Here is a 26,671-nt window from a genome sequence, read left to right as displayed (position 1 = left end):
TTAAGTCTCAGATCAATAATTTTTCAAGACTCCTGATGCCAAACACATTCAAGTGTAGGCCATTTTATACAAATCCAATCTTCCTTCAAATTCACACCACAAATTCAAAAGCATACATTAATTCCTTCTACACAGCCTATGCTGTGTAGTCATTTCGTAATTCATTTCCATCATATCTAAGTAATATACTAACGATTTTTACTTTCTTACTCTTCATTCTCCCTTCTTCCACCTTTTCATATCCAATCTGATATGATCTGATAATAGTTTCAAAATAATTGTCTACAAACAGAAAATGATAAAGTTATAATAATGAAAGAAGCGGACTGTTTAAAAAAAAAAAAAGGAAAATCACCAGAGAAGACAACTTTCAGATAATAATGATTCTGAAGAAAACTACTGTAAATCAAAAGAAAATAGCCAAAGATTTCAGAATGATAATTTCAACAGAAAAACTGAGAAGAATGGCTTTTAAAGGTCAAGGCCCAAGTAGAAGTATAATAGTAATAAACAATAAAATTTTAGAACAAGCTAATTCTTCTACTTATTTAGGATATATGATTTCAAATGAAGATGAAAATACAAAATACCTACAAATAACAGGAGTAATATATTCCAAATTTAAATCAAACCTGGTGAAAACAGATTAAAAGTTTATAATCCATTATTATAACCAACACAACTTTATGGAAGTGAAATCTGAACAATTAAACAAAATAAAATGTACAAAAAAATAGGAAAATACACGGCTCAAAACAATTAAGGATAATTGTTTTGATAATTATAAATTTCTACAAATAATTATAACTATTGGGTATTTTATACATGAATAAATATTTACTCATGGATAGGGTGTAATTGATTAGAGATAATAATCGATATTTATTACAAATTATACATTTTAGCATGAAATAATTTTAACGAGAATAGTCAAAAATGCTTTCAATTTTTAATAAGGTGTGTGGTTTCCATTAACAGCGATACATCTTAATTGCATGGACCAGATAAGATGATCTAACAGTTCTTGTGGGATATTTCCCCACTCTTCTGTGAGAGCAATTTCAAGCTCTTGAAGCGATCGTGGTGACATCAGTCGCACAGAAACGAGCCTACCTAAACCATCCCAGGCATATTCGATTGGATTACAATCCGGTGAACAGGCAGTCCAGTCCATTTATTCAATAAGTTCTTCCTCAAACCACTCTTGTACCAAATTTGCACGCCGTGAGCAAGAATTGTAATAAAAACGAATTCTTGGCCAATTGCAGCAGCATATGGATGAACTATAGGTTCCAAAATCTCATTATGATACCTTTGGGCTGTTAAGGAACCATTTCTGATAAAATAGAGATCATTATGGTCACCTATACTTATTCCAGCCCATACCATCAAACTCCCACCTTGATGTTGGGATCTTTCACAAACAAACTGTGGATTATTTCTTGTTCCACTTTCACATCTTATCAAGATACGTCGTTTATCTGGTTGCAGACTGAACCTGGACTCGTCACTAAAAAGTACAAGCCGAATCCTCATTTGTCCAACTGCAGTGTTCCTGTGCCCTAATTCTTCAGGCTCTTTTGTGATTTGCAGTAAGTGGAATGCAAACCACTGGTCTTCAAGCATATAAATCTATGGCATGAAATCTATAACGATTTCGTACTGCCTGTTTCAACACCAGCCTCCCTGTTGCTGCAGCAAGTTTGCTTCAAAGTTGTGTTGCGTTAAATGTTTGATTTTTTCTGATGAGTAATGACAAATACGGATTGTCTGTTGAAGTTGTTAATGATGGGCGACCTTGACCTTGTCTTTGGCAAACATTTCCCGTCTCCAGGAAGCAATTCCAAAGTCGCAATATTACGCTTTGAGATACATGACCATGCCTGAGAGACAACTTGCTGCGTTTTCTAGCTTCTAATTGACCAATGGCTCAACAAGCCATGGATCATGCACTGTGGGAGTGCATGATCCATGGCTTGTTGAGCCATAGATCATGCACTCCCCACATGCTAATACAGATAAGACACGTTTCAACAAGTCTTAACATAATTTTGTATGCAGTTGCATGTTCCACACTGTTGTATATTAAGAATATTTTAAAATAAATGTGTCACATTTGTAAATTATTTTTGTAACTTTATAAATTACAAGAAAACCAAAATATCCCCCCTTAATTGTTTTGAGCAATGTATAACTTATTTGATTATAAGCAAAATAAAGGTTGCCATTATGAATTACTATTTAAGAGTGAGCTTATGGTACTTCAAGTTCATGATGACATGCTAATTCATTGCGATCAGAATGTCATCATAAGGTAATATTTGGGTGCAAAAATTTCACTTTTATGAATACTAGGAATACTCAATGCCTAGTGTATGCTATGTGCTCAGGAATTATTGACAAATAGGAGAGTCTCCTTTACCAAGCTCTTAGTCTAATAAAGATATTGCTCTACCAATAGTAATAAAATAATTCACAAACCAATCTTGAAAATTTTCAGATCACCCATGCCTTTTCATTATTATGCAAACCACTTCAGAGCAGCTGCTTTTCAAAATTATTAAAAAAGTACTTTCCCTGTCTTAACTACTTTTATGGAGATGTTTGTATGCTTTGTAATCTTATGGTATTTGTCATTACTGATATAATAGCTTTCACAGTTGACACCGACATATTAAATCAGCATGCAATGTTAGCTACATCCATCTCATCATTCAACTGGTTAAATGCATAGTCAATCACATTCATAAACTTGTTAGGTGTACTAGTTTTGCTTTTATCTAAAAGAGATTCACCAATTCAAAAATTATATTGAATCACTGACTGAATTATATTGAATCAATGATTCGATATACTTTAGTGATTCAGTATAATTCAATAAAAATGATTCAAATGTTCTGAAATCGAAATCATGTACATATGTTTGTACTCGTATCTAGTTGGTCTCTCACAATTATAACAAGATATATCATGTACACAGCACCAAAGTGAAAAAGAGGTGCAATAAAATATTCTATGGTCATGTGTTGTTATGCATGACACTCTCGGTCTAGAGGTTGAACTCAGAGTACAAACAGATATACATCATCAACTGCAAAGACATTATCATTAGAAAGAACTTGCAAAGAATATACAGCCAACAGAAAAAAATTTATTTCTTGTTAAAAAGAAACTAGTGATTTGCAGACAGAGAGAGAGAGAGAGAGATGAAAATAAAGATATACTGGCAGAAATTATGTGTGATCAATAACACAAGACCAATAATTTGATCAAAATCCTTATTTTCTACAAAACAGACAGTTATGGAAAGATAAAAGTATTGCCATCTCCAGAGCAGATAAAGATAATCACAGAATATAATCGAAAAATTGATATTGTTCTCTGAGATTGCACTACTTACATCCCACTAGATCACTACTTACATCACCACAAACACACAAATTAAAAAATTAAAAACTTAGTTAAAAATGTATCATTCTGCCATCGGATATTACAAAAAAAAAAACTCAAACCCTTTGGCTCTCATCTCCTCTGGATATATCATCATCATTAGTGTTCTGTTTCTTGACAGGTCCAATGGTATAACTCAGCAGATTCTCTTCCCCCAATTTCTCCTGTCTCTTGCTTCCTCCTTCATTTCCTGATATCTTCTTGTTCCCATTATATCATCAAGCATCGTTAGTCGTCTTCTTCCTCTTGGTCGCTTTCCTTCAATTTTCCCTTCTATCATTCTTTTCAGTAGGCTGTCTCGTCTTAATACATGTCCTATCCAGTTATGCTTTCTTCTTCTTATGGTCTTTAGTAAATTTCTTTCTTCTTCAACTCTTTGTAATACTTCCTCATTGGTGATTTTTTCAGTCCACTTTATTTTCTCCATTATTCTCCATAACCACATTTCAAATGCCTCCAACGTTTTAGCTTCTTTTTCCTAATTTCCATGTTTCTGATCCATATAAGGTCATACTCCAAATATAGCAATTAATAAGCCTTTTCTTTAGATTTTTATTCATTTTATTAATAAACAAATTTTTCTTGCTATAAAAGGCATATTTTCCTTTGTTAATTCTTTCTTTTATTTCCATGTCACATTTTCCATTTTCTTATATTATACTACCAAGGTATTTGTATTGTCTCACTTGCGCTACACTTTCTCCATTCATCATCACCTTGATACTTCTTGATTTCCTGGAGACTCTCATCACTTTTTTGTTTTCTTTGCGTTAATTTTCATACTATATTTCTTGCATATATTTTCAAATTTTTGCATTAGGTGCTGTAGTTCATCTTCAGTATTAGCCAATATTGCTTGATCATCTGCAAATCTAATAATCTGTATTATTCTTCCTCCAATAGTGATTCCTCTTTCCTCTTCATAAAATGCTTCTTTTATCATTTTTTCTGCAAATAAATTGAAGAGCGTCGGTGACAGGCAGCATCCCTGGCTTACACTTCTGCCAATCACATATTTTTTAGTTTTTCCTACTTTTGTCTTTATGATGGGCCGCCTGGTTCATATATAATTCAGCTATTAACCTTCGGTCTCTCCAATCTAAACCTATTTTGCGTAATATTTCCATCAGAATTTCCCATTTCACCATGTCAAATGCTTTTTCAAGATCGATGAAACAAATATAAACTTCTTTATTTACTTCTATATTCCTTTTGCATATGGTCCTCATTACTCCAATTGCATCTCTGGTTCCTCTGTCTTTTCTAAATCCAAATTGATCATCCCCAGAAAATACTCCACTCTATTATACAATCTTTGATTTAATATTCTTAGCAGTACTTTGGAGGCATGTGAGAGTATGCTTATAGTTCTGTAGTCACTGCACTTAGCAGGATTGCTTTTCTTTCAATTGGTATAAGAATACTCTCTGTGAAATCTTTAGGCCATACTTCTGTTTTGTAAACGAGGTTGCAGAGTTTCCATATTTCTGTTATACCTTTGTTCTCCAGTTGTTTTAGGATTTCACTACGTATTCCGTTCACTCCTTCCATCTTTCCACTTTTTAATTCCTTAATCGCTGTTTCTACTTCTCTCTTTATTATTTCAGGACCTCTTTCTTCTGTTGAGATTTCATTTTGCTCTTCCAATTAATTTTTGTTGGTCTTTCATTTTTTGTGTAAAGTTCTTCGATGTATTCCTTCCATCTTTCACCCTGTATTTCAATATCATAAATCAGTTTTCCTTGCTTATCTTTTAATGGCAGATTTCTTATGCTTTTTTTAATATTTGTAATTTCTTTTGCTTTTTCAAACATTTTATCATATCGTCCCCTTTTTTCCATTTCTTCAATTTCTTTGCATTCCGTTTTCAACCATTCCTCTCTTGCTTTATCAGTTTCTCTTCTCAGTTCATTATTTAATACTTTGTATTTTCTTCTTCCCTCTTCAGTGTTTACATTTTTCCATCTTCTTCTTTCTTCCATTTTTCTTATCATTTCATTTGTAATCCATGGCTTTTTAATTCTTTTCCCTTCCACAAAACCTATCTCTCTCTCTCTTCAGCAGCTGTTTCATATATCAAGTTTTTCAGTTGATTCCATTTTACATTAACATCCATAGTTTCTTCAGATATATTCTCTTTGTTCCTTATTTTATTTTCCTGGATATATGGTTTACTAAAATCCACAAACCTAATTCCCTCCTAAGACCTATAGTAGGTCCACTGATGCTCCATGCTACAAATTGTCAAAACAGCTGGCTAACTCTCTTACCCTCCCCCCTTTTCTGGACTTACCATTTTCTATATATATATATAAAAAAAAAAAAAAACCTCTACCCCATTTTAAAACCTTGAATGAAAAGCTAACTTTAAATAATACAGACATATTTGTAGGCTTTGACATCACTTCACTGTTTACCAATATTCCCTTAAATGACACCTTAACACTTTTATAAAACACTTTTCCTTCTAATATCTTAGAGATCTCTTTTCCTTTGCTGTCAATTCTGGTTATTTTTCTTGGAAGAACAAAATTTACAGACAGAGGGAAACACTTGAGTTTCCCCTCTTGTCAATTTTTACATGGAAAATTTTGAAAAACAAGCCATAGACTCAGTCCCTCGCAAATCTTCTATCTGGCTAAAATATGTAGATGAGGTGTTCTTTATTTGGACTCATAGCCCAGACACATTAGACTCCATCCCCATTCACCTCAAGAGTCTACATCCAAGAATCCAGTTTACAATGGAAAAGAATATTAGTTACCCTTCCTAGACACCTCAGTAACATGCTGTCTTAATGGTAACAATTTTCCTCACTGTATATAAAAAGCCCACTCACACAGTAAGATACATTCACAAACTTTACCACCATCACCCCTCTCAACAATATGGCATTATTAAAACTAACCAATACAGCCTATAATCTTTGTTCCAGTGGAACCTCCCTTTCAACTGAATTCAACCCACATACACAACCCCTTCCTTTCCAATGGCTTCAGTGATTACAGAATTAAAAAAACAGCCCCCCCCATCGCTTTGAAGGATTTCAGAAATGTCATCACCATCCCCTACATTTGTGGCACATCAGAAAAAACTAAAAAAGTACACCCTCTACACAGCGTTTAAGCCCCACTGGAAACTTACTGCCCTTATCCATTCTACCAAAGATCAGATTCCTCCTCTTTCAGTGCTTGGAGTATATAAAGTATCCTTTTTCCTGCAAGTTAGCTTACTTCAGACAGACAGACAGGTAGATCAACGACCATCCATTTACAAGAACACAAATTGTACATCTGCAATCACAACTATGGTCAATCTGGCTTTGCAGACCATCTATTGGATACAAACAACAGGATCTACTGGAAGAAAACCACCATGCTCCACCATGTAAATTTAAAAAAGTAAAGATTGTTTTAGAATCTACAGTGGCACTTAGCAATGAACTGAATTTAAATAAATACGGATGTATAAAACTTTCAAAATTTGGGAAGCAATAATTGTCAGAGGTCCCATTACATCCTAGACCACCTACAAATGCCCATAGAGGGTGCACCACTTAAACAGGAATTTAGAGTTGTCCATATGTTTCATTTAGCATTGTGTTGTCTTTGTGTGTGTGTGTGCTACAAGATATTTGTAATCCCTGAAGACAAAATATTGGAAGCATTAAAATTAGTATTTAATCCTTTCCTAGTGCAGTAAATATTCTATTAAACCTCCAATGTGATCATACGTTAATAGAAAGGGGGATGGTAAATCCCTTTATGTTTTTATAGCCGGAAACTCGGAATCGAAATCCATAGAGTTTCATGCCGAAAAAACTATTGGCAAGCCCAAGTGTAAATGATCACTTGGGTAGTACAACACCAGGGCAACTCCATGCAAAGGTGGAGCAAGCTCCGTCACTAACTTTAATATTCTCTCATAATGTAAAATCCAGCTCCTAAGAGATGTATATATATATATATATATATATATATATATATATATATATATATATTGTTTTACATTATGAGAAGAGGTCACTACCCAGAGCGGTTTCAACCTGTTTTGAGGTCTCATCAGTGAGTAGGTAGACCTGGAATATCAAGATTTTAAGTGAACACAAACTTACATACCTCTACTATTGAATTGCTGAAGTGGTGAACTCCTATATTTATTGTTAATTAATAATTTAATAAGCAGAAAGGCTATTTTACTGGCAAATATGTTAATAGAAAGGGGGGATTTTAAATCCCTTTAAAAAAAACCTTCACTTAAAACCTTGATATTCCAGGTCTACCTACTCACTGATGAGACCTCAAAAAAGGTTGAAACCAGTCTGGGTAGTGACCTTTTCTCATAATGTAAAACAATATATATATATACACATCTCTTAGGAGCTGGGTTTTACATTATGAGAGTGATTAAATTAATTAATCACTCTCATAATGTTAAAGTTAGTGACGGAGCTTGCTCCACCTTTGCATGGAGTTGCCCTGGTATTGTACTACCCAAGTGATCATTTACACTTGGGCTTGCCGAAGTTTTTTTGGCATGAAACTATAGATTTTGATCCGAGTTTCGTATCCGGCTATAAAAACAAAGGGATTTACCATCCCCCTTTCTATTAACATATTCGCCAGAAAATAGCCTTCCGGCTTATTAAATTAGTGATCATACATTATCATATTGATACTTAAAGGCATTCCACTGCTAAAATATAATAATAACAGCATCGGTAAAACATGTTCATTAGCAAGGAGTCATAATCCAAACCCATCTTTCCACCATAAGCCCTGTATTTAATGCTCTCTCCTGGCAGCTACCATACTACACACACACACAAGCAAAAAATAACTCTTCAATATCAATATACCATTTAAGGCTCATCAGCAAAGCATCACAATCCAAGCCATGAGACATACCAACATCTTAAGCACAATTGCCACTATCCTCAAGGACAATGCAAATGCTTTTCTGGCATCTGCCATACAAAAAGAAGATTATCTGATTTAAAGAATGCATTACATTTAATTTTATACCACAACTTTCCATCACTGGTTTACTATTCACTCATTGTGAGATCTAGCTTGTGCACAGCAGCTTTTTCATAGAAACAGAAGCGATGGAATATACATTCTATCTTCACAGCAATAGATGCCTGAAATCTAGAGCACAAGCATCCACTGATGCTTAAATGATTACAGGAATACATCATACACCTTTCTGAGTAGTTTTTTTATCCTTTTTCATTAGTTTGTATGGTCTACCACTAATTAATGATTACTACAGCAGCTCATGATGACACTCTGTGAAAGCCGATTAGTTACAAGTTTGGGACTAGCAAACTTAAATAAAAAAATAAATAAATAAATAATAATAATAATTGCAGACTATATTTGTATAAGGTTTCATAAAGGAGACCAAATGACTAGCCATTAGCTGCTTGGAGGTGAAAAAGAGATCTGACAAATAACATATTAATTTGAAAGAAAACTGTTATTGGAATGTAGTAATAGTAGATACTTAATATAATAGCACTCCGCACCTTGAAGGTACGAAATAATGAGAAAACAACGTTCAGGTGGATTTCGATCATTAATTTTATGTGTATGTGCGTAAAATCATTTAAATTACAGAGAAATACACAATAAAGCATTTATGTATTTATCTATAAGTCACAACACTTTCTTTTTATACAAATAGTGATTTATAATCGTGCACACAGGTGAACACTTATGTTTAAAGTTTAATGGCAACTAATTTTAATGAGAATTTTTCCCATCCATTCAGCATGAAGTAAAAAAAAAAAAAAACTGAACTCTGAATAAAATTAATAAGACCACACGAAATGACCTTAGATGGCTCTTATTGCAAACAAATTCAGACCAGGCAGAGTTGGCCAGGAAATAGTTCCATATGGTGGGCAAAGTAGAGGATATGCTATAACCAGGAGACTTAGTGGACTTGTTAGCTACTAAAACAAATTGTAAATTTTTCCTTCCTATTACAATTTCTATATTCTTTATTAGTGGCTCTCCATCACCAAACATGAAAGCAATCATAAAGAAATTCAATATCATTATACTTTTCAAAAATACCTCCACAAAATCCATTGTAAAGTAAAACCAAAATAACTACAATCTAATAAAAAGTGACATGTAAGCTGCCTACCACTACTATAAACCATATCATGTTTATGGCTAATCATTTGGTGTGCATCCCTTATCTTTATACCTTCCTGTTATATGTGGTTTATAACTAGCATGAGATTTTCAAGAAAAATGTTGTACAAAAAAAAAAGTACAATTTTGGAGCCTAGTGTATATGCCAATTCATCAAAGATAGAAAAACTTGTAATTCTTGTTGAAAGGCTTATACACTGGTTAAACATGATAACTAATAATTAAGGAATTGACAGCGCACACTAGAAAAAATATAAATTAAAACAACTACTTTCCGATATTTCGGCAATGTTACGTTGCCATCTTCTTGGGAACTTAAAATAAAGAACAGGTGCACGCATGTACTACATAACAGCAAATGAGAAACGAAGCGAGGAAGCTACCATTTTCATAAAGTCCTGATGGTGCCCCTGGTGGGCTATATTGGTAGTTATTGGCCTTTGGGCTAAAGTTCTTCTGATATGTGTTTCCCAAATTTGGGACAGTCTTATGCACCCAAATTTGTTGAGGTTTGGCATGTTCCTAAGGGCTGAGGCTGATTGCATGAATAGTCTTTCATATTTGAACTTGCTGTGGTGTATTACTGTGGCTTTCTTCCACCTTATTCTGTGGCAGGTATCCAGAGCATGGTCTGCAAGCCCAGCGTGGCTGTACTGGTGAAATCAGATGTAGTCCTTATGTTCTGAGATTCTGATATTTGCTGTCCTGCCTGTTTGGCCAAAGTAGGACAATTTACAGCTGCAAGGGCCCTGGTATACACCAGGTAGGTCTGGGGGGAGTGGTTAGTCTTGAGTGGAGCAGATAAGGGATGCCAATTTTCTATATGGTCTGTAACAGGCAGTTGTCATGTTTTTTTAGGATTTTGTTGACTTTTTTCTGAGGTGCCTTGGATGTAGGGGATGGTGATGGATTTAGAGTAATTTTTTTTGTGAAGGAGGGGAGGTGGGTTGTGGATAACTGGTTTAAGTATTTTTTGGATTTTTTTTTTTTTTTTTGGTGGGGGTAGCCATTGGCTGAGAAAGTGTTAAGGATGTGATTTAGTTCAGTGGTTAGGGCTTGATCATTTGGACAGATAAGTTTTGCCCTGTTGAATAGTGTCTTAATAACTCCATATTGTTGTGTGTGTGTGGGGGGGGAATTGTGGGTGGGTTTTCTATAAATTGAGAAAACCAAGAGGTTCCATCAGGTTGGTGGGTGACTAGTGTGTCTAGGAAGGGGGAGGCTACTGTTTTTCTCTTTTTCCAGGGTGAACTTGATTCTAGGGTGTTGGTTGTTTAAGTGTGTTAAGAAGGAGAGGAGTGTATCCAGGCCATGTGGTCAAATAGCAAACATCATCAACATAGCAAAGCCATATGGTAGGTTTTTGTGGGGCTGAGTTTAAGGCTTTCTCTTCAAAAGTCTCCATAAAGAGGTTGGCCAAAGGTGGGAAAAGTGGTGAACCCATGGCTGTCCCTTCTATCTGTTTGTAGAATTTTTCCTGCCAAAAGAAATAGCCCGAGTTCATTGTGAACTGAAATATGGCTGAGATAGGAGGAAATTTAGCCTGGATTAGCTCTAAGGTTTCTGTGAATAAGGAGGAGACGTCAAAACTGACCATTATGTCATTATGTTGGAGTGTAAGGTTTTCTATACTGGCTTTGAAATTGGCTGAGTTTTTTGTGTGATGGTGTACTGCCAGTATAGTGTGAGAACACTTTGGCTAAATAGCTAGTTTGTAAGTGGGAGAATCAATGCCATCCACTATGGGACGTAATGGCACATTTTCTTTGTGTATTTTTGGGAGCCCATATATACGGGGGGGAGTCTAGAGTTATATGGTTTTAGTCTGGTAGTAATCTCCACAGGCCAAGAAGTAACCTTCTTAAGGAGCCTGTGGGGTTTTCTAATTTGTGAGTTGGTGGGATTGTATTCAATGGGGAGGTAAGTAGCTCGATCTAATAGTAAAGCCTTAAGCTTACCTGTGTAGTCATTATGATTGAGTACTACAGTGGCGTTCCCCTTATCTGCTCTGTTTCTCATTTGCTGTTATGTAGTACTTGCATGCACCTGTTCTTTATTTTAAGTTCCCAAGAAGCTGGCAATGTGATGTTGCCGAAATATTGGAAAGTATTTATTAAAGTTGTTTTAATTTATATTTCTATTGTATGCTGTCAATCCCTTAATTATTAGTTATCAAGAAAAACCTGTAGTACACCTTAATACTGAGCCAAGAACCAGATAGAATGCAGTATACAAAATTTCATCCAAAACTAAATCGGCTACATAACTAAATCGACTTTGATAGAGGTTAAATGTTACAATCACGACACCAGTGCGAGTGTTGAATGTGGTATGCACAGTTTCACTAATCATGGAACACATGAAAAGTTGCTGTATTATCATATGAAGTAGTCAAAATCATTTCAGAAATTTCAGAAAATATGAATGCAGATATGATTAGAGTAATAATTAGGAAGGAGTATGTAATTATAATCCTCACCCTTCTATTTGAATACCTTGTTCTTCATCATCATCTTCCTCTTCCTCTTCATCATCATCATCATCTGGACTATTCTGATCTATTTCATCTATGTGATCTCGCTTCTCCAAAGGACCTACTTTTGAAGAAGGTACAGGTCGAGAGTGGGGACGGGTTGAAGGTGGACGTGAAACTGGTCCAGTTGCTCCTGATTTTGGAGAAGACTACAAAAATTAAAGCACCAGTTTTATATAAAAGTGTTCAGACGTGTTCATAGTTAAAAATGCTATAACCAAAATTTGTTAAAACCGCCAGTTTCATGGGACATATGTCCATAAATTGTTATCTAAAATTTCATCACATTATTATTTAAGCTATATCTTAGTATAATCAGAGGCAGATGAGGTTGTAGAGTATCTTGTAATATCACTCAGGTGTGCAACACTATGATTAAATAACATTTTCAAAATTAAATACTTTTTTTTTAAAAAATTAGATAAACAATATCACATTATCATTTACAGCAATTTAATACTTTCAATGCTATTTATTGAGCCTGTGTAGCTCAGTAGAAGCTCTATGACGCTTGACTGCATGATGAAAGACTTTGGTTTGAATCTAGTCGCCGACTAGATGAACATATTCTAAGCCTTTTCTTGACTGGTTTCCGAGTTAGTCGATCTCTGGCACGGGCAAGCGGGTTTTTTTCTCTCAGAAACTCGTGTTTTTCGTCCCGTAAACTCAAGAAAATCAGCTGTCGAACCCACATTATTTTCAGACATTAAAAATATTGTGTTAAGGTTAGGGACCACAAGATGGCGGAACTTGCTAGCCACCTTCTTCACTGTGTACCAATTAGTGATAGTCTTGGGCCAGCTATCTCTGATTGGCTACCAGTGGAGACTGAACTGCCCACTCAGTCTCCAAAAGTTAGATAGGGCTAAAATGGCCCCGCCTACTCCCTATGCGGGAATAAAAAGGCGTTAGCTGATTTTTTTATGCTATTTATTTTATACTAACTGTCTAAAAAAATATATAATATTTATGTTAATAAAATAAAAACAATTGAAATTCAGTGTTTAAGTAAGATGTGACAGTTCTTATCCTTTTTCTAAAGTTTTTACCTTCAGAAACTTATTTTGTGTGTTGCTGTTGGCCTTATCTGTAGAAAAATAACTCCAAGAGTTTAAGTAACAATTTGTAAGAAAAAAAGCTCCTCCTTATCTATCTATTAAGTGGGGTAGTGGTCTCAAACTGAGCAATGAAATTCATCCTTCATCTAAAGAGAATCATAAACATCCATGTCCACAGTGAAAATTGAACTTGAAACCTATTGGCTGGAAAGGTCAGACATGTAACCACTTAGTCAAATGGAATGGCAAATAATGATGTTATGACATAATTAAATGTTTTAAGAGACAGAAGAAATAGAAGAAGCTAAAATATAGACTACAAGATTTATCTGAAAGAGTTTCTTTTAAAGCCGAATGATCACCTTCTAGTAATCATTTGCTTAAAGAGGGATACTGCTTTTAAGATTGAAGTAACTGAATATGGTGAATAAGTTATTTAACAAATGAATATTAAGATATGCCAGTCAATAATTAATGCTACACACATAACCCTACAGTAGAAAAAAGTATGCTTCCTTTATATAACATTGTTTATGAGTTTTGCTTAATTTAAGATGACAAGTGTCATTACATCAACTAATTAGTATCTGGAGAAGAAAAGAACAACAGAAAAACAGACAAAAGAAAGGAATATTTCATCAATTGGAAGGATGGTCAGTCAAAGTCAATATTCAAGTCAATAAACCAGTTAACAAGTTGAGCAGAAGAGCAGTAATACTGAATAGCATAATAGCCAGAATGTGTCAGAAGAGAGGATTCGAATATGTTGATGCTTGGAGGGCGTTTGAGGACAGAGAGGAACTGTATGTGAGAGACAGCTTGCATTTGAACGAGGAAGGAAGAAGGCATCTGGAGAGAGTGCTTTTTTTCTGAACGAGTCAGTGTGTCAATGCAGGGAAACTAGAATTCCCAGGGTGGGTGGTAGCAGGGGTGGCCTCTTGTGGGAATGGGTGCTTGGGGGAAAGACATCAGGTAACACCCAGTCCAGTGGGGTCGAGAGGGGACAATGATAGGTATAGAAGCAGTGACATTTTTATGCTCTATACTAATGCCAGGAGTATCCAAAATAAAGGAGATGAATTGGTGGCGCTGATGGCATCAGCCTGGCCAAAGATTATTGGGATCTCTGAGACGTAGTTGATGGAGGATGATATAATAACAGGAACTGAAGTGGCAGGGTACAGCATTTTTCAGCAGGATAGGAGAGGAAAACGTGGTGGTGGAGTACTGCTTATGATAAGTGATGATTTATGTCCTCTAAGAGTGGAGGCTTTGAAAGGCAGTGACACTAATGGTTTTGAAAGCATATGGTGTGAGGTAGAAGTGGCCAAGACATGATATTTAGTGGGGTGTTGCTATAAAGCAGGGAGCAGGAGATGTTTAGGCAGTTGAGCTTGGCAAGTGCAAGAAGAATGATTGTTATGGGAGATTTTAACTAAAGTAGTATAAGCTGGGAAGAGGAAAATGCATGTAGTAATAAGGAGATGGAATTTCTAGAATTCTTGAGGGACAAATTTCTTAGGCAACATGTAATAGAGGAAACAAGAGGTTAAAGAGTTTGGGATTTGGTCATAGCATCAGAAGAGCTGATAATAAGTGAGATGACATCTCTTCCACCAGTTGGAGAGAGTGACCGTGTGGTTTTGACTTGGAAGATGAATAGACATGCAGGTGTATCAAAGAAAAGGGTACGTATGTGGAATTATAAGGCAGGTGATTATAATAGTCTTAGGTATCAACTAGGGGCAGTTCCATGGAGGGCAGAATTGGAAGGCCAGGATATCATTAGTTCTTGGGAAATTATAAAAGGATATTTGTTAGCAGCAATAGTAAACTGTATTTCATGAGTGAAAAAGCAGACACAATTTAGTGTAAAGTGGATGACAAACAATATCAAACAGGAACTGCAGTTGAAAAAGATATAATGAGAGAGGAGGAGGGCGGATACACGAAGAATATAAGATGCAGGCCAGGAGAGTGACCAGTATGGTGAGGATGGCAAAACTGGAGTATGAGAAGAGATTGACACTAAGATCCAAAGAAAATCCTAGGGAATTTTTTTAGCTATATGGCCAGTAGGAGGAGAAATGATGGTGGAAGAATGACATTGGGGGATAAAAATGGGAATAGAGTGACTGATGCAGAGGACATAGTGGAGTTGTTCAATGAGCACTTTATTGGAGTATTTCATCCTGGAGAAGAACGTTTTAATACTAGAGGGACAGGGTAGGTTCAGGGTTTATAGGAGAGTGTGTTCCAAATGCTGAGTACTCTGGATACCAGTAAAGCTGTGGGACTGGATGGTATTTCACCACAGGTTTTGAGAGAATGTGCTAAAGAACAGACTAAGGTAGGTTCAGGGTTTAGAGGAGAGTGTGTTCCAAATATTGAGTACTCTGGATACCAGTAAAGCTGTGGGACTGGATGGTATTTCACCACGGGTTTTGACAGAATGTGCTAAAGAACTGACAGCTCCATTGACCTGCTCTTCAACAAAAGTCTGGCTGTGGGAAAGGTACCTAAGGAATTGAAGGAAGGTAAGATAGTGCCACTGCACAAGGGTGGTAGCAGACTGGAAGTGTCTAATCATAGGCCAGTTTGGTTTGTGTGTCATCAGTAGTTGTTAAGGTCTTGGAGAAATTAGTAAGGGACTATATATAGCATTGGGCAGATGAGAGTAATGTTATTTGAGAGAATCAACATGGATTTGTTAAGGGGTGCTCTTGCTTTAGTAATATGATTGCCTTTTATAATAAAGTGACAAGAGCTGTTGATAAGGAAAAGGCATATACTGCTTTTTTTAGATTCTGCAAAGGTGTTTGACAGGGTGCCACATGATAAGCTGATATTTAAGTTGCAGCACATGGGTTTAGATGTCGGGTTAGTCAACTGGATTCAGGATTGGCTGTCTGGTAGGTATCAGAGAGTTGTGTATGGTGGGGAAATATCAAGGATGCAAAGGTTATAAGTGGTGTTCCACGGGCTCAGTACTGGGACTTGTATTTGTTCAAACTTTATATCAAAGACATTGTCAATGGATTGTAAGGGAATATTCAGTTGTTTGCGGTTGATGTGAAGCTGGGAAGGGTTATCAGTAATAGTGAAGATGTGGCAGCCCTGCAAGAGGATTTGAATAAACTAGACAGATGGGCAAATGAATGGGAGCTGTCCGTTTAATACAGAAAAATGTAAAGTCTCAAAGTTGGGGAACCATCGATGGGAGGAGCTATACTAAAGTAAGTAGGGGAGACAAGAGATCTGGGGGCTGATGATTGATAGAAAACTGAAATTCAGGGAGCATATTGCAAGGGGTTGAAGGTAACCCAGAGGATTGCTGCAATACTGAGAAGGACACTGACCTGCAGAGATAAAAGAGTTATCATTCCGTTGTATAAGACCCTGATCAGACCACACTTTAGACTATTGTTCTCAGGTTTGGTTCCCAGGATTTGAAGGAGATAAATTAACTGTGGAAAAGTACAGAGACGGATAACAAAGATGGTTTCAGGACTGTACAATGTTAGTTATGAGGACTGACTGAGGGAATGTGGACTGCAGAGTTTGGTGGATAGGAGAGGTGATATGATCAACACTTTTAAACTGTTGAGAGGAAGTTACAGGGTAGACATTGGGGAGTTCTTTCGCTAGGTCGAACAGCAGGAAGGAGTGATGACAAGGGGCCATCCCAGGAAATTATGAAAGGAGGCTGTGAGCAAGAGGGTGTAGTTTCTTTGCATGGGGGGGGGGGGTTGAACAATGGAATGCATTGCCTGAGAGAGTGGTTAGAGCAGGAACGATCATATGGATTCAAGGAGTGGTATGATAAACTTTGTGTTTCCTAAAAACGACCTCCCACCATGAGTCTTTTGACTCCATGGAGGCCTGGATAATACTTTCCAAAGGAGAGAACTTTTGATATGACATTTACTCTTGCAGTCTACTAAGCTAGAACAAATTTATATATTTTTCTTCATTTTAAGAAGTTTAGCACCTCCATACTGCAGTAAAAAAATAACATGGCATACAAAAATACAACTCTTTTTTTTTATTCTATAAAAAAAAGATGCTATGCTATAAACTAAAGATGCCAAGAAAGTTTATTGGTTTCATCCTTTATCCAAGTGTAAGCAAACAAACTTTGTGCATGAAGTACTTCACAATTGGGCTACTTGTATATAGAGGTTACTGACTTCACATCAATTGCCTTGATATCCAATAATGCAACACATATCTTTACAGACATGTATAATGCTATGCATTATGGGAGGGCCCAGATCAGTTTCAACTTTATTGAGGTCTCATCAGTGTGAGCCAGACCCAGAAGTGACACCAAGGTTGAAGTAATACAGAAGTCATATTTCCATATACAAGTAGCCAAAATTTGTCACACATCTTATTACTAAAATACTCTGGGTTAGAGATAGATGTTGAAAGTTTTTTCACTTGGTTATACTATATCTTCACTTGGTTATACTTCACTTGGTTATATAACCTAAAGATGCCAAGAAATTATATTTGAAATTATATAAGTTAAGTGAACTCAGAGGTTGCAATCATCCTTTAAAAGCACTGTAATAGCCATTAAGGGGTTAAGGATAAAGGACTAAGTAGGGTAACTACATGATAATAGATGTATGATAATGAATAATAAAATTAATTTTATCCTTGAAAATTTGTAAGGTGGTGGTGTATTTGGTCCACTCCACTCCACCCCACCCAGTAGGGAGGCTAAATCACAAAGATTTGAAGTTTAGCTGTCATTAAACTCAATTTTCAACATTTTCCATTAAAATCTCAAAAATGGCAAAATATAATATTGTACTATCACACAATTATTCATTTCTACCATAAATAAATAAAATAAAGAAAATCTCCTGGCTTGTTTTCCAGTTACTTTCGGAAAAAAAAGCTTAATGTATTATGTTCAATAGCCAAGTCCATTAAGGCCAAGTGATGCTACTTCATATACAGAAACCTAATTAATATGATAGCATGGTTAATCTTATCTATAGTCTTCTATGGCTGTTAATAGTGTGTATTCATAGTCTAATTTGTCTGCATTGCAAAAAGAAAACCTAGAATATTATTGAGATGCTTAATGGTCAAAGCTATATAACTGAAAGGAGACCTCCACATAGCCTTTAAAGGAATGTGGAGAACGACCAGGGCTTCTGACTTAATGTCCAATCCTCACTTTCTCGTGATGCACCCTGTTGGGTATCTACCTGGATATTGAACAAACGAGGATGGGCTGGCAATTTGATATTTAGCCGACCAAATTGTATTCTTATTGGCTTAAACCAAAATACAAAATGATGGTACACATGACAAAATTTCCTGCCAGCTGGGGCGTTGCCCGGTTAAACAAGGCACCTGTTGTTTTTGCCAGGGAACTAGAGCGAACAGTGAAAAGTCAGCTACTGGAACAAATCTGAAAACACACCCCAACTCAACATCACCAGAGTTAAAGATCAGTACTATCAACATAAGAAGCCTGAATAGCAAAGAAATGGAGCTAGCTGAGGAATTAAATAAATATCAGATCGACATAATAGGGGTGACTGAAACAAAAAAGACAAAAACTGGTGAGATCTTTCTGAGCAATAAATACAAAATGTTATATTCAAGCAATAAAAATCAAGAAAAAGAAGGAGTAGCCATAGTATTCAACAATAAATATGAGGCTAATCTTCTTGAATGGCAGGCAGTCTCAAGTAGAGTGATGTGGGCAAATATGAGAATGGGGAACTGGACAATGAGATTTATTTGTGCCTATGGCCCAAACAAGGTTCTACTAAGGTACAAGTGGAGCAATTTTTTAATGCTTTAGAGAAAGCAACTGACACAATGAAAAAGGAAAAGTTGGTCCTTGTTGGGGATGTAAATAGCAGAGTAGGAAATGATTGTCAGACATACAAAAATATTTTGGGAAAATTTGAAGAAAAGAGCAAAGCTAATAATAATGGCAAATACCTGTTGGATTTCTGCTCAGGACATGGACTGGTTATTACTAACACCATGTTCCAACATGGTGTTAGTAATAACACCATGTTGGCTAATCTTCTTGAATGGCAGGCAGTCTCAAGTAGAGTGATGTGGGCAAATATGAGAATGGGGAACTGGACAATGAGATTTATTTGTGCCTATGGCCCAAACAAGGTTCTACTAAGGTACAAGTGGAGCAATTTTTTAATGCTTTAGAGAAAGCAACTGACACAATGAAAAAGGAAAAGTTGGTCCTTGTTGGGGATGTAAATAGCAGAGTAGGAAATGATTGTCAGACATACAAAAATATTTTGGAAAAATTTGAAGAAAAGAGCAAAGCTAATAATAATGGCAAATACCTGTTGGATTTCTGCTCAGGACATGGACTGGTTATTACTAACACCATGTTCCAACATAAAAATGTGCACAAATGCTGAAGTATGGTGGTATAAAAACCTTACAGTGGCTGCACTGCACAGTTCAGAAAGCCTGGACAGAGGGACGAATTCTCAATGATGGGAATAGAGCTCTCATAGTACCCATATATAAAAAGGGAAATAAAGCTGAATTTGAGAATTACGGAGGTATTTCCCTACTGAGTGTTCCTGGCAAGATTTATGCAAGTATACTTGAGAAATGGTTGAGAAGAATTGTGGAAGAAAAGCTGGGCGAAGAACAAGCTGGATTCAGGCCAAATAGAGGCTGTCAGAATCAGATCTTCACTTTACGACAAATAGTGGAGAAAGCATGGGAATATAACAAAGATCTATATTTAAGTTTTGTCAATCTGGAAAAGGCATATGACAAGCTGCCAAGAGAGAAGGCATTCAATACACTATGGTTATGTGGTGTTAGTTTGGCATTATATCAAGTAATACTTAGTCTTTATTTGAGTTGTAAATCAGCAGTTAGAATTGAAGTACAGGAAGATGGTTTAATGTTAAATCTGGTGTGAGACAAGGATGTACATCATCCCCTCTGTTATTGTTTATATGGATCACATTATGAAGGAAAGTGGTATTAAACATGATATCAAAATTGGAGATGTTAATGTCAGCTCTTTGCTTTATGCAGACGATGTTATACTTCTAAGTAAATCCGCTACAAGTCTGCAAGATTCCTCGACTAAATTGAATAACTGTTGTAATAGATATGGTATGAAGGTCAGCAATAAAAAGACAAAGACAACGAAAATAGGTAGAATCATTGAAATTGTCAACTGCGTTGTGAACGGAGAACCTGTGGAACAAGTAAAACATTTCAGCTACTTAGGCATGATTTTTAGCGAAGATAGTAAATTAAATATGGAAATAGACAGTAGTATCAACAAAGCTGGCATGGTAGGAAGTCATTTGAATAAATTCATATGGAATAAGAGAGAAATTAGTCAGAACACTAAATTGGCTGTATACAAGACAGTGTTCAAACCAGTTTTAACTTATGGATCTGAGAGCTGGATCAGAAGTAAAACATTTGACCAAAGACTAGAGACTGCAGATATGAGAGTCCTGAGAAAGATTAGAGGCGTGAACAGATGGCATCAATGGCAATATCATATTAAAAACAAGGATATTAGGAAAGAACTTGACATTGTCAGCATTCAAGAATGCGATAGCAGTGCTAATCCCTGGTGGTATGGTCACTTAAATAGAATGGGCAAAGAAAGATTAGCAAAAGAAGTGTTCTCTGCCAGGTTGGCAGGAAAACGACCCAGAGGAAGACCAAAATATAAGTGGATTGATACTGTACAAAGTGCCTTAGATGATAGAAATATAAGATCTGATAATGTTAGAGTTTTGACAAGTAGCAGACTGATTTTGAGGAAAATTGTAGATAGGAAGTTAGTAATGATGTAAATTTTTCATATAGTACTATCATATGCCGTACACCCCTTGAGGATGCATGGCAGGAATTTGATGATGATGATGGAATATCATAAGATTATTACTGAGGACTAAAATATTTCTCATTAGTTCTACTTAATATATAAAATAAGCTATATACTTGAAAATTTTCAATGTTCTAAGAGTAGTACAAGTACCTAAAAACTTTAATCTGAATAAGTAAAACACACACATCGACTTAGTTTTTAATGCTCTTTTTTGTGCCACTTCGAATACAAAGGAAAAAATAAATAAAAATTTAAACAATAACAAAGGAAAAAATGTTTCCAAAAACAAAGATATGCTGCAGGACTCGAGCATTTAGTGAATTTTCCACACTTTGTCTCTCAGCAACTAAGCCTACTGTGGAAAATGCTAAGAGCCTCACAATGTGCATGACCTGCAAATTCTCATTCAATTACACGGTAAATTTGAAGTAAGAGTGAGAGAGCACTGTTGCTATTGTGTTTTTATTTGTATTATTATAAGTGAATTAAATCTCATACATAATAAGCATGCCTAAAGTTCTGTGTATTAAAAGTTAAAAGATAGTTAAAATCTCTGTGCACAAGGCAGAAAAACAACTCCTTAAATTTAAATAGAAAAATGGAAGTTAGAAGTAAAATGAAAACTGGATTTTATTTTACATTTAATATTTTATACATTAGTAATAGTGTTTTCTATTTAATTTCTAGGAGATAAAGTTGCTGGAAAGGTAATTGATTCAGGAAAGAGAGATGATTTTTGTAGGGCAGGAATGTATCTAACTCCCATTATATGTCGTTTTTATGATGATTTTGTTCATGATAGCACCTCCAGGAACTTAACTGTATAAACTGCTCCTCTCTATATAAAAAGAGAGAAATTATTTGCACTAGTTACAACATATTCTTGAAATTTTAAGTTATCCAAAGTCATAATTAATAATTGCATAGTAAAACATAATTAACCATTTTATCTGTCCTTCTTTTAGAGTAGAATAAAAGACACATAATCAACATATAAGATGAAATAAATATATCTGCTCGTGACTTATTTTTCACGGTATTAACAACACCACAAACACTTTTATCAACAAGGATGTTTTATTAAAGCTAATATTTCACTGATTTTCAACTCAGTATCATCAGAGCACAACACACATAAACGCGACAGTGAGTGAGTGAGTGAAACAATATAATTGCAAAAGACAAAAGATCTAAAGTCCTATTTTTGGCGCCCTCTAAAGAAAAAAAAAAAAAAAAAGCAACAGTTATCCAGGAGTTTTTCTTAGGATAACCGTCTCCCAAATTTTTGGCAAATTAATGCAACCATATTTGTTAAGGTTGGGAGAATTCTTCAAAGCCATTGCTGACTCAAAAAATAATCTTTCAGATCTATAACGACTCCTAAATAGCACATTCGTTTTCCTCCATCTAATCCTGTGTGAAGGAGTGTCCAAAGCGTGGTCTGCCAGTCCCGACTTGCCATAGTAATAGTAGCGAATGTATCTTTCATGTTTTTCCAGGCGGATGTTCACTGATCTTCCTGCTTGCCCATAATAGGCCAAGTCACATGGAACTTCATACACTCCTGGGTGTGCTAAAGGGTGAAGTTTATCCTTTGGCGAGTGGATCAGAGTTGCCAGCTTGACATGAGGCTTGAAGGTGGTGCGAAGGCCATGTTTCAACAATACTTTGGCTATCTTTTCCGATGTACCTCTGATATAGGGAATAGAAATGGTCATGTTGTATTCTTGTGTATTAGGGGGGGCAGAGTAATGGGCCTATGTAGTATTTTTTCTATTTTGTAGGGATTGTAGCCGTTGGCTAAGAACGTATGGCGCAGGTACTGGAGTTCAGTGGTCAGAGCAGTATCGTTAGAACAAATGGCTCTGGCTCTGTGTGTAAGTGTGTGATACTGGCAACTCCTCTACTTTTGTAAAAAATTTAATCCATTTCAAAACACTGGTTAAAAATCTAATCCTAAAAAATTCAGACATAATGGTTAGTTTCGATGTCACCTCCCTATTTACCAATGTTCCACTTATAGACACTCTTGATTTAATCAAGTCTAAATTTCCCCCAGATATTTTTGTTTGAATTATTTCAATTTACCATGAATGTAGGTTACTTTACATGGGGAGGGAATTCTACAAACAGATTAATGGTACTGCTATGGGTTTCCACCCCCCCGTTAGCAAATTTTTACATGGAACACTATGAAAACAAAATACTTACCACAGCTACATACAAGCCACTAGTGTGGTTGTGCTATGTAGATGATGTGTTTGCCATCTGGCCCCATGGACAAGACACTTTGGATGCTTTTGTCACCTACCTAAACAGCCAACACCCCAAAATTCACTTCACAGTAGAAAAAGAATCAAATTACTGTTTACCATTTCTTGACACATTAGTCACCTGCCTTTCAGATGGATCACTATCTTTTTCTATTTACAGGAAGCCTACACACACAGGAAGATACCTACATAAACAATCACATCATCATCCAGTCCAACAGTACGGCATTTTAAAAACACTTACACACAGAGCCAGAGCCATTTGTTCTAACGATACAGCTCTGACCACTGAACTCCAGTACCTGCGCCATACGTTCTTAGCCAACGGCTACAATCCCTACAAAATAGAAAAAATACTACATAGGTCCATTACTCTGTCCCCCCCTAATACACAAGAATACAACATGACCATTTCTATTCCCTATATCAGAGGTACATCGGAAAAGATAGCCAAAGTATTGTTGAAACATGGCCTTCGCACCACCTTCAAGCCTCATGTCAAGCTGGCAACTCTGATCCACTCGCCAAAGGATAAACTTCACCCTTTAGCACACCCAGGAGTGTATGAAGTTCCATGTGACTGTGACTTGGCCTATTATGGGCAAACAGGAAGATCAGTGAACATCCGCCTGGAAGAACATGAAAGATACATTCGCTACTATTACTATGGCAAGTCGGGACTGGCAGACCACGCTTTGGACACTCCTTCACACAGGATTAGATGGAGGAAAACGAATGTGCTATTTAGGAGTCGTTATAGATCTGAAAGATTATTTTTTGAGTCAGCAATGGCTTTGAAGAATTCTCCCAACCTTAACAATTCCCCCCCCCCCCCCCCCCGTTAGAGGGTGCCAAAAATAGGACTTTAGATCTTTTGTCTTTTGCAATTATATTGTTTCACTCACTCACTGTCGCGTTTATGTGTGTTGTGCTCTGATGATGCTGAGTTGAAAATCAGCGAAATATTAGCGTTAATAAAACATCCTTGTTGATAAAAGTGTTTGTGGTGTTGTTAATACCGTGAAAAATAAGTCATGAATAACCATCAAGGCCTAAGCTTATCTGTTAGATAAATATATCTGCTACAAGAACTTTATATTAAATGTAAACTACATATGAAGCAAAACTTCCCATTATGTTTTTGTCAAATGTACTTACTGTAATGGCTGATAGACTTTCTGCAATGTCCATGATATTTCCATTCTCTCTTACTGGAGTAACTTCAATCTTTTCACCTAATAGAAAAACCAGTTGCTAAATTGAATAACACTGGAATAATATCAAGAATTTTATCAAATCATGCCAGTATTTTATATACAGAATAATGTATAATATTTAATGTCATCCAAAACTCCAAAGATACAAATCATCCAGAAATATAAGTGCAAGTCTGGTCTCAATATCATTTATTCTCTGTTGAAAATATCTTCCCCTACAGGAAGCAAGATGGACAGGAAAAGTTGATTTCAAAAGGTTAGAACTCTGTTCATGTACTTGGGACATGATGGGGAAATGATAGCAAAGTAGAGGGACCATTACTTAACAGAAATGCAAATAAATAAAATTCTTCTTATATATACCTATATTAATGAAAGGATATATGGGAGCAAGGGATTCTGGAAAGTTCTAATAACACCTAGAACAAAAATGTAATTAATGCAACTGATATAACCACAAGAAAGAATGTATGAGGGTATAAGAACATAAGTTACCTTCATAACTCTGTTACTAGTATGTTCTCTCTTGTGGATATTATATCAGCTGCTTTTATCTCATTTTTGTTCTAGGTGTTTATCAGAATTTTCCAGATCCCCCTCCTTGTATAATCAAATTCTTGAACAGGATATTATAACATTACATGATTAAATTCCATCATTATTAACCTCATATCAACAATTTTCCTCCAAATGAATCTGCTATTTGTCAGGATGGTTAGATTTTATATTTCAATCTTCTGGTATGCTTCTAACTGCATCAATCCACATCTTGGTCCTTCTCTGGATCATCATCCTGGAATCAAATACCTTTTGCTAAACTTTCCTCTCCCTTCTTTTTAAATGAACAATACTGCTTGAAATTAGTTCTATTCAGACAATCCTGAATAATATCTTCATTTTTAACATGATTCTGCCATTAATTCCATCTATCTAAAATCACATTCCAAAATTTTATGTAGAACTCTCATAACTGTGGTCTCTAGTCTTCCATCAACTATTTTATTTTTCATCCAAGTCTCAAGATCCACAAGTTAAAAAAAAATTTAACACTGACTTGTATACAGCTAGTTTAGTGTTTTGACTAATTTCTCTAACTGCATAAATAGGTATTCAGTTGACTCTCCACCACTCAAGCTTTGCTCATTGTCTATTTTTATATTTACCATATTTTTTGCCATATAAGACATGCTTTTTTTGTTTATGAAAAGTAGGATGCATCCAATAAGCCAGTGCATCTTATGGTACATGTTATACACAATATATTTTATATATATATATATATATACACACACACACGCAGTTACGATGCGTCATCGCTTGTGGGTAATAATGCATAATCAGTTTGAATAGTTGTACAGTTGTTAACGGTCATGCATTTAAACTAGTAATCAATACATTATTATATTAACATTTTTTTTTTTTATAATCCTTGGATTCTCATCCATCCATCCAAGGATGGATGAATGAGGAACGGATGCAGTTATGGATAAAGAAGGTGTGGTTGAGACGTCCTGGGAGATAATACATGTATTAAAATTAAAAATAATAATAATAGTTACATGAACAATATGATACATGCTTCCTGCATGTTATACTGCGAAGAATATTTTTTTTCTCCAAAAATACAACATGAAAAACGTGATGCGTCCAATACACCAGTGTGTCTTATAAGGCAAAAAATAAGGTAATTTGCCATCTTCACTAAAAACTGCACCTAAAAAGGTTGAAATGTTTTACTTGTTCTATAGGTTCTCCATTCAAAATGCAACTGATGTTTTCAATATTTCTACCTATTTTCATCGTCTGTCTTTTTACTGCTCATTTTCATACAAATTTGTTACAGCAACTATTATTATTATAATTAACATCTGACCTCCATGGAGTCAAATACACTCATCATGAGAGATCTATACTCTCTCATGCCAAAAGATCACTGAGCCATGCCTTGAACCCATTCACAGTTTCTCCACTCTCCACACTTTCAGGCAATGCATTACACTCACTAATCACTCTTCATGTAAAGAACCTGCTTTTAATTCCCTCCTTATACAGATTCCATGGATGGCCTCTACTCTATGAAATATTTTCTCTATATTA

General features: G+C 35.7%; 1 protein-coding gene across 4 annotated transcripts in view; it reads right to left on the bottom strand.

Annotated features, from left to right (window-relative positions):
- The window catches only part of IFT46 (intraflagellar transport 46), a 214,716-nt gene that overhangs the window by 166,272 nt on the left and 21,773 nt on the right, over positions 1 to 26,671 (bottom strand). For all 4 annotated transcript variants that reach the window (XM_090411983.1, XM_090411982.1, XM_090411981.1 and 1 more), the window contains exons 3-4: positions 24,516 to 24,592; positions 12,097 to 12,299 (exon numbers count right to left, since the gene is read on the bottom strand). In XM_090411983.1, coding sequence (XP_090268109.1) covers positions 12,097 to 12,299; positions 24,516 to 24,548 — 236 coding nt within the window. In that variant the 5' untranslated portion in view covers positions 24,549 to 24,592. The remainder of the gene's footprint in view (positions 1 to 12,096; positions 12,300 to 24,515; positions 24,593 to 26,671) is intronic.

This window comes from Typopeltis vanoorti, chromosome 22 (assembly GCF_054136105.1).
Source record: "Typopeltis vanoorti isolate ZY-2024b chromosome 22, IOZ_Tvanoo_1.0, whole genome shotgun sequence".
In the NCBI taxonomy this organism is placed as follows: domain Eukaryota; kingdom Metazoa; phylum Arthropoda; class Arachnida; order Uropygi; family Thelyphonidae; genus Typopeltis; species Typopeltis vanoorti.
This window is presented reverse-complemented; position numbering and strand designations above follow the sequence as displayed.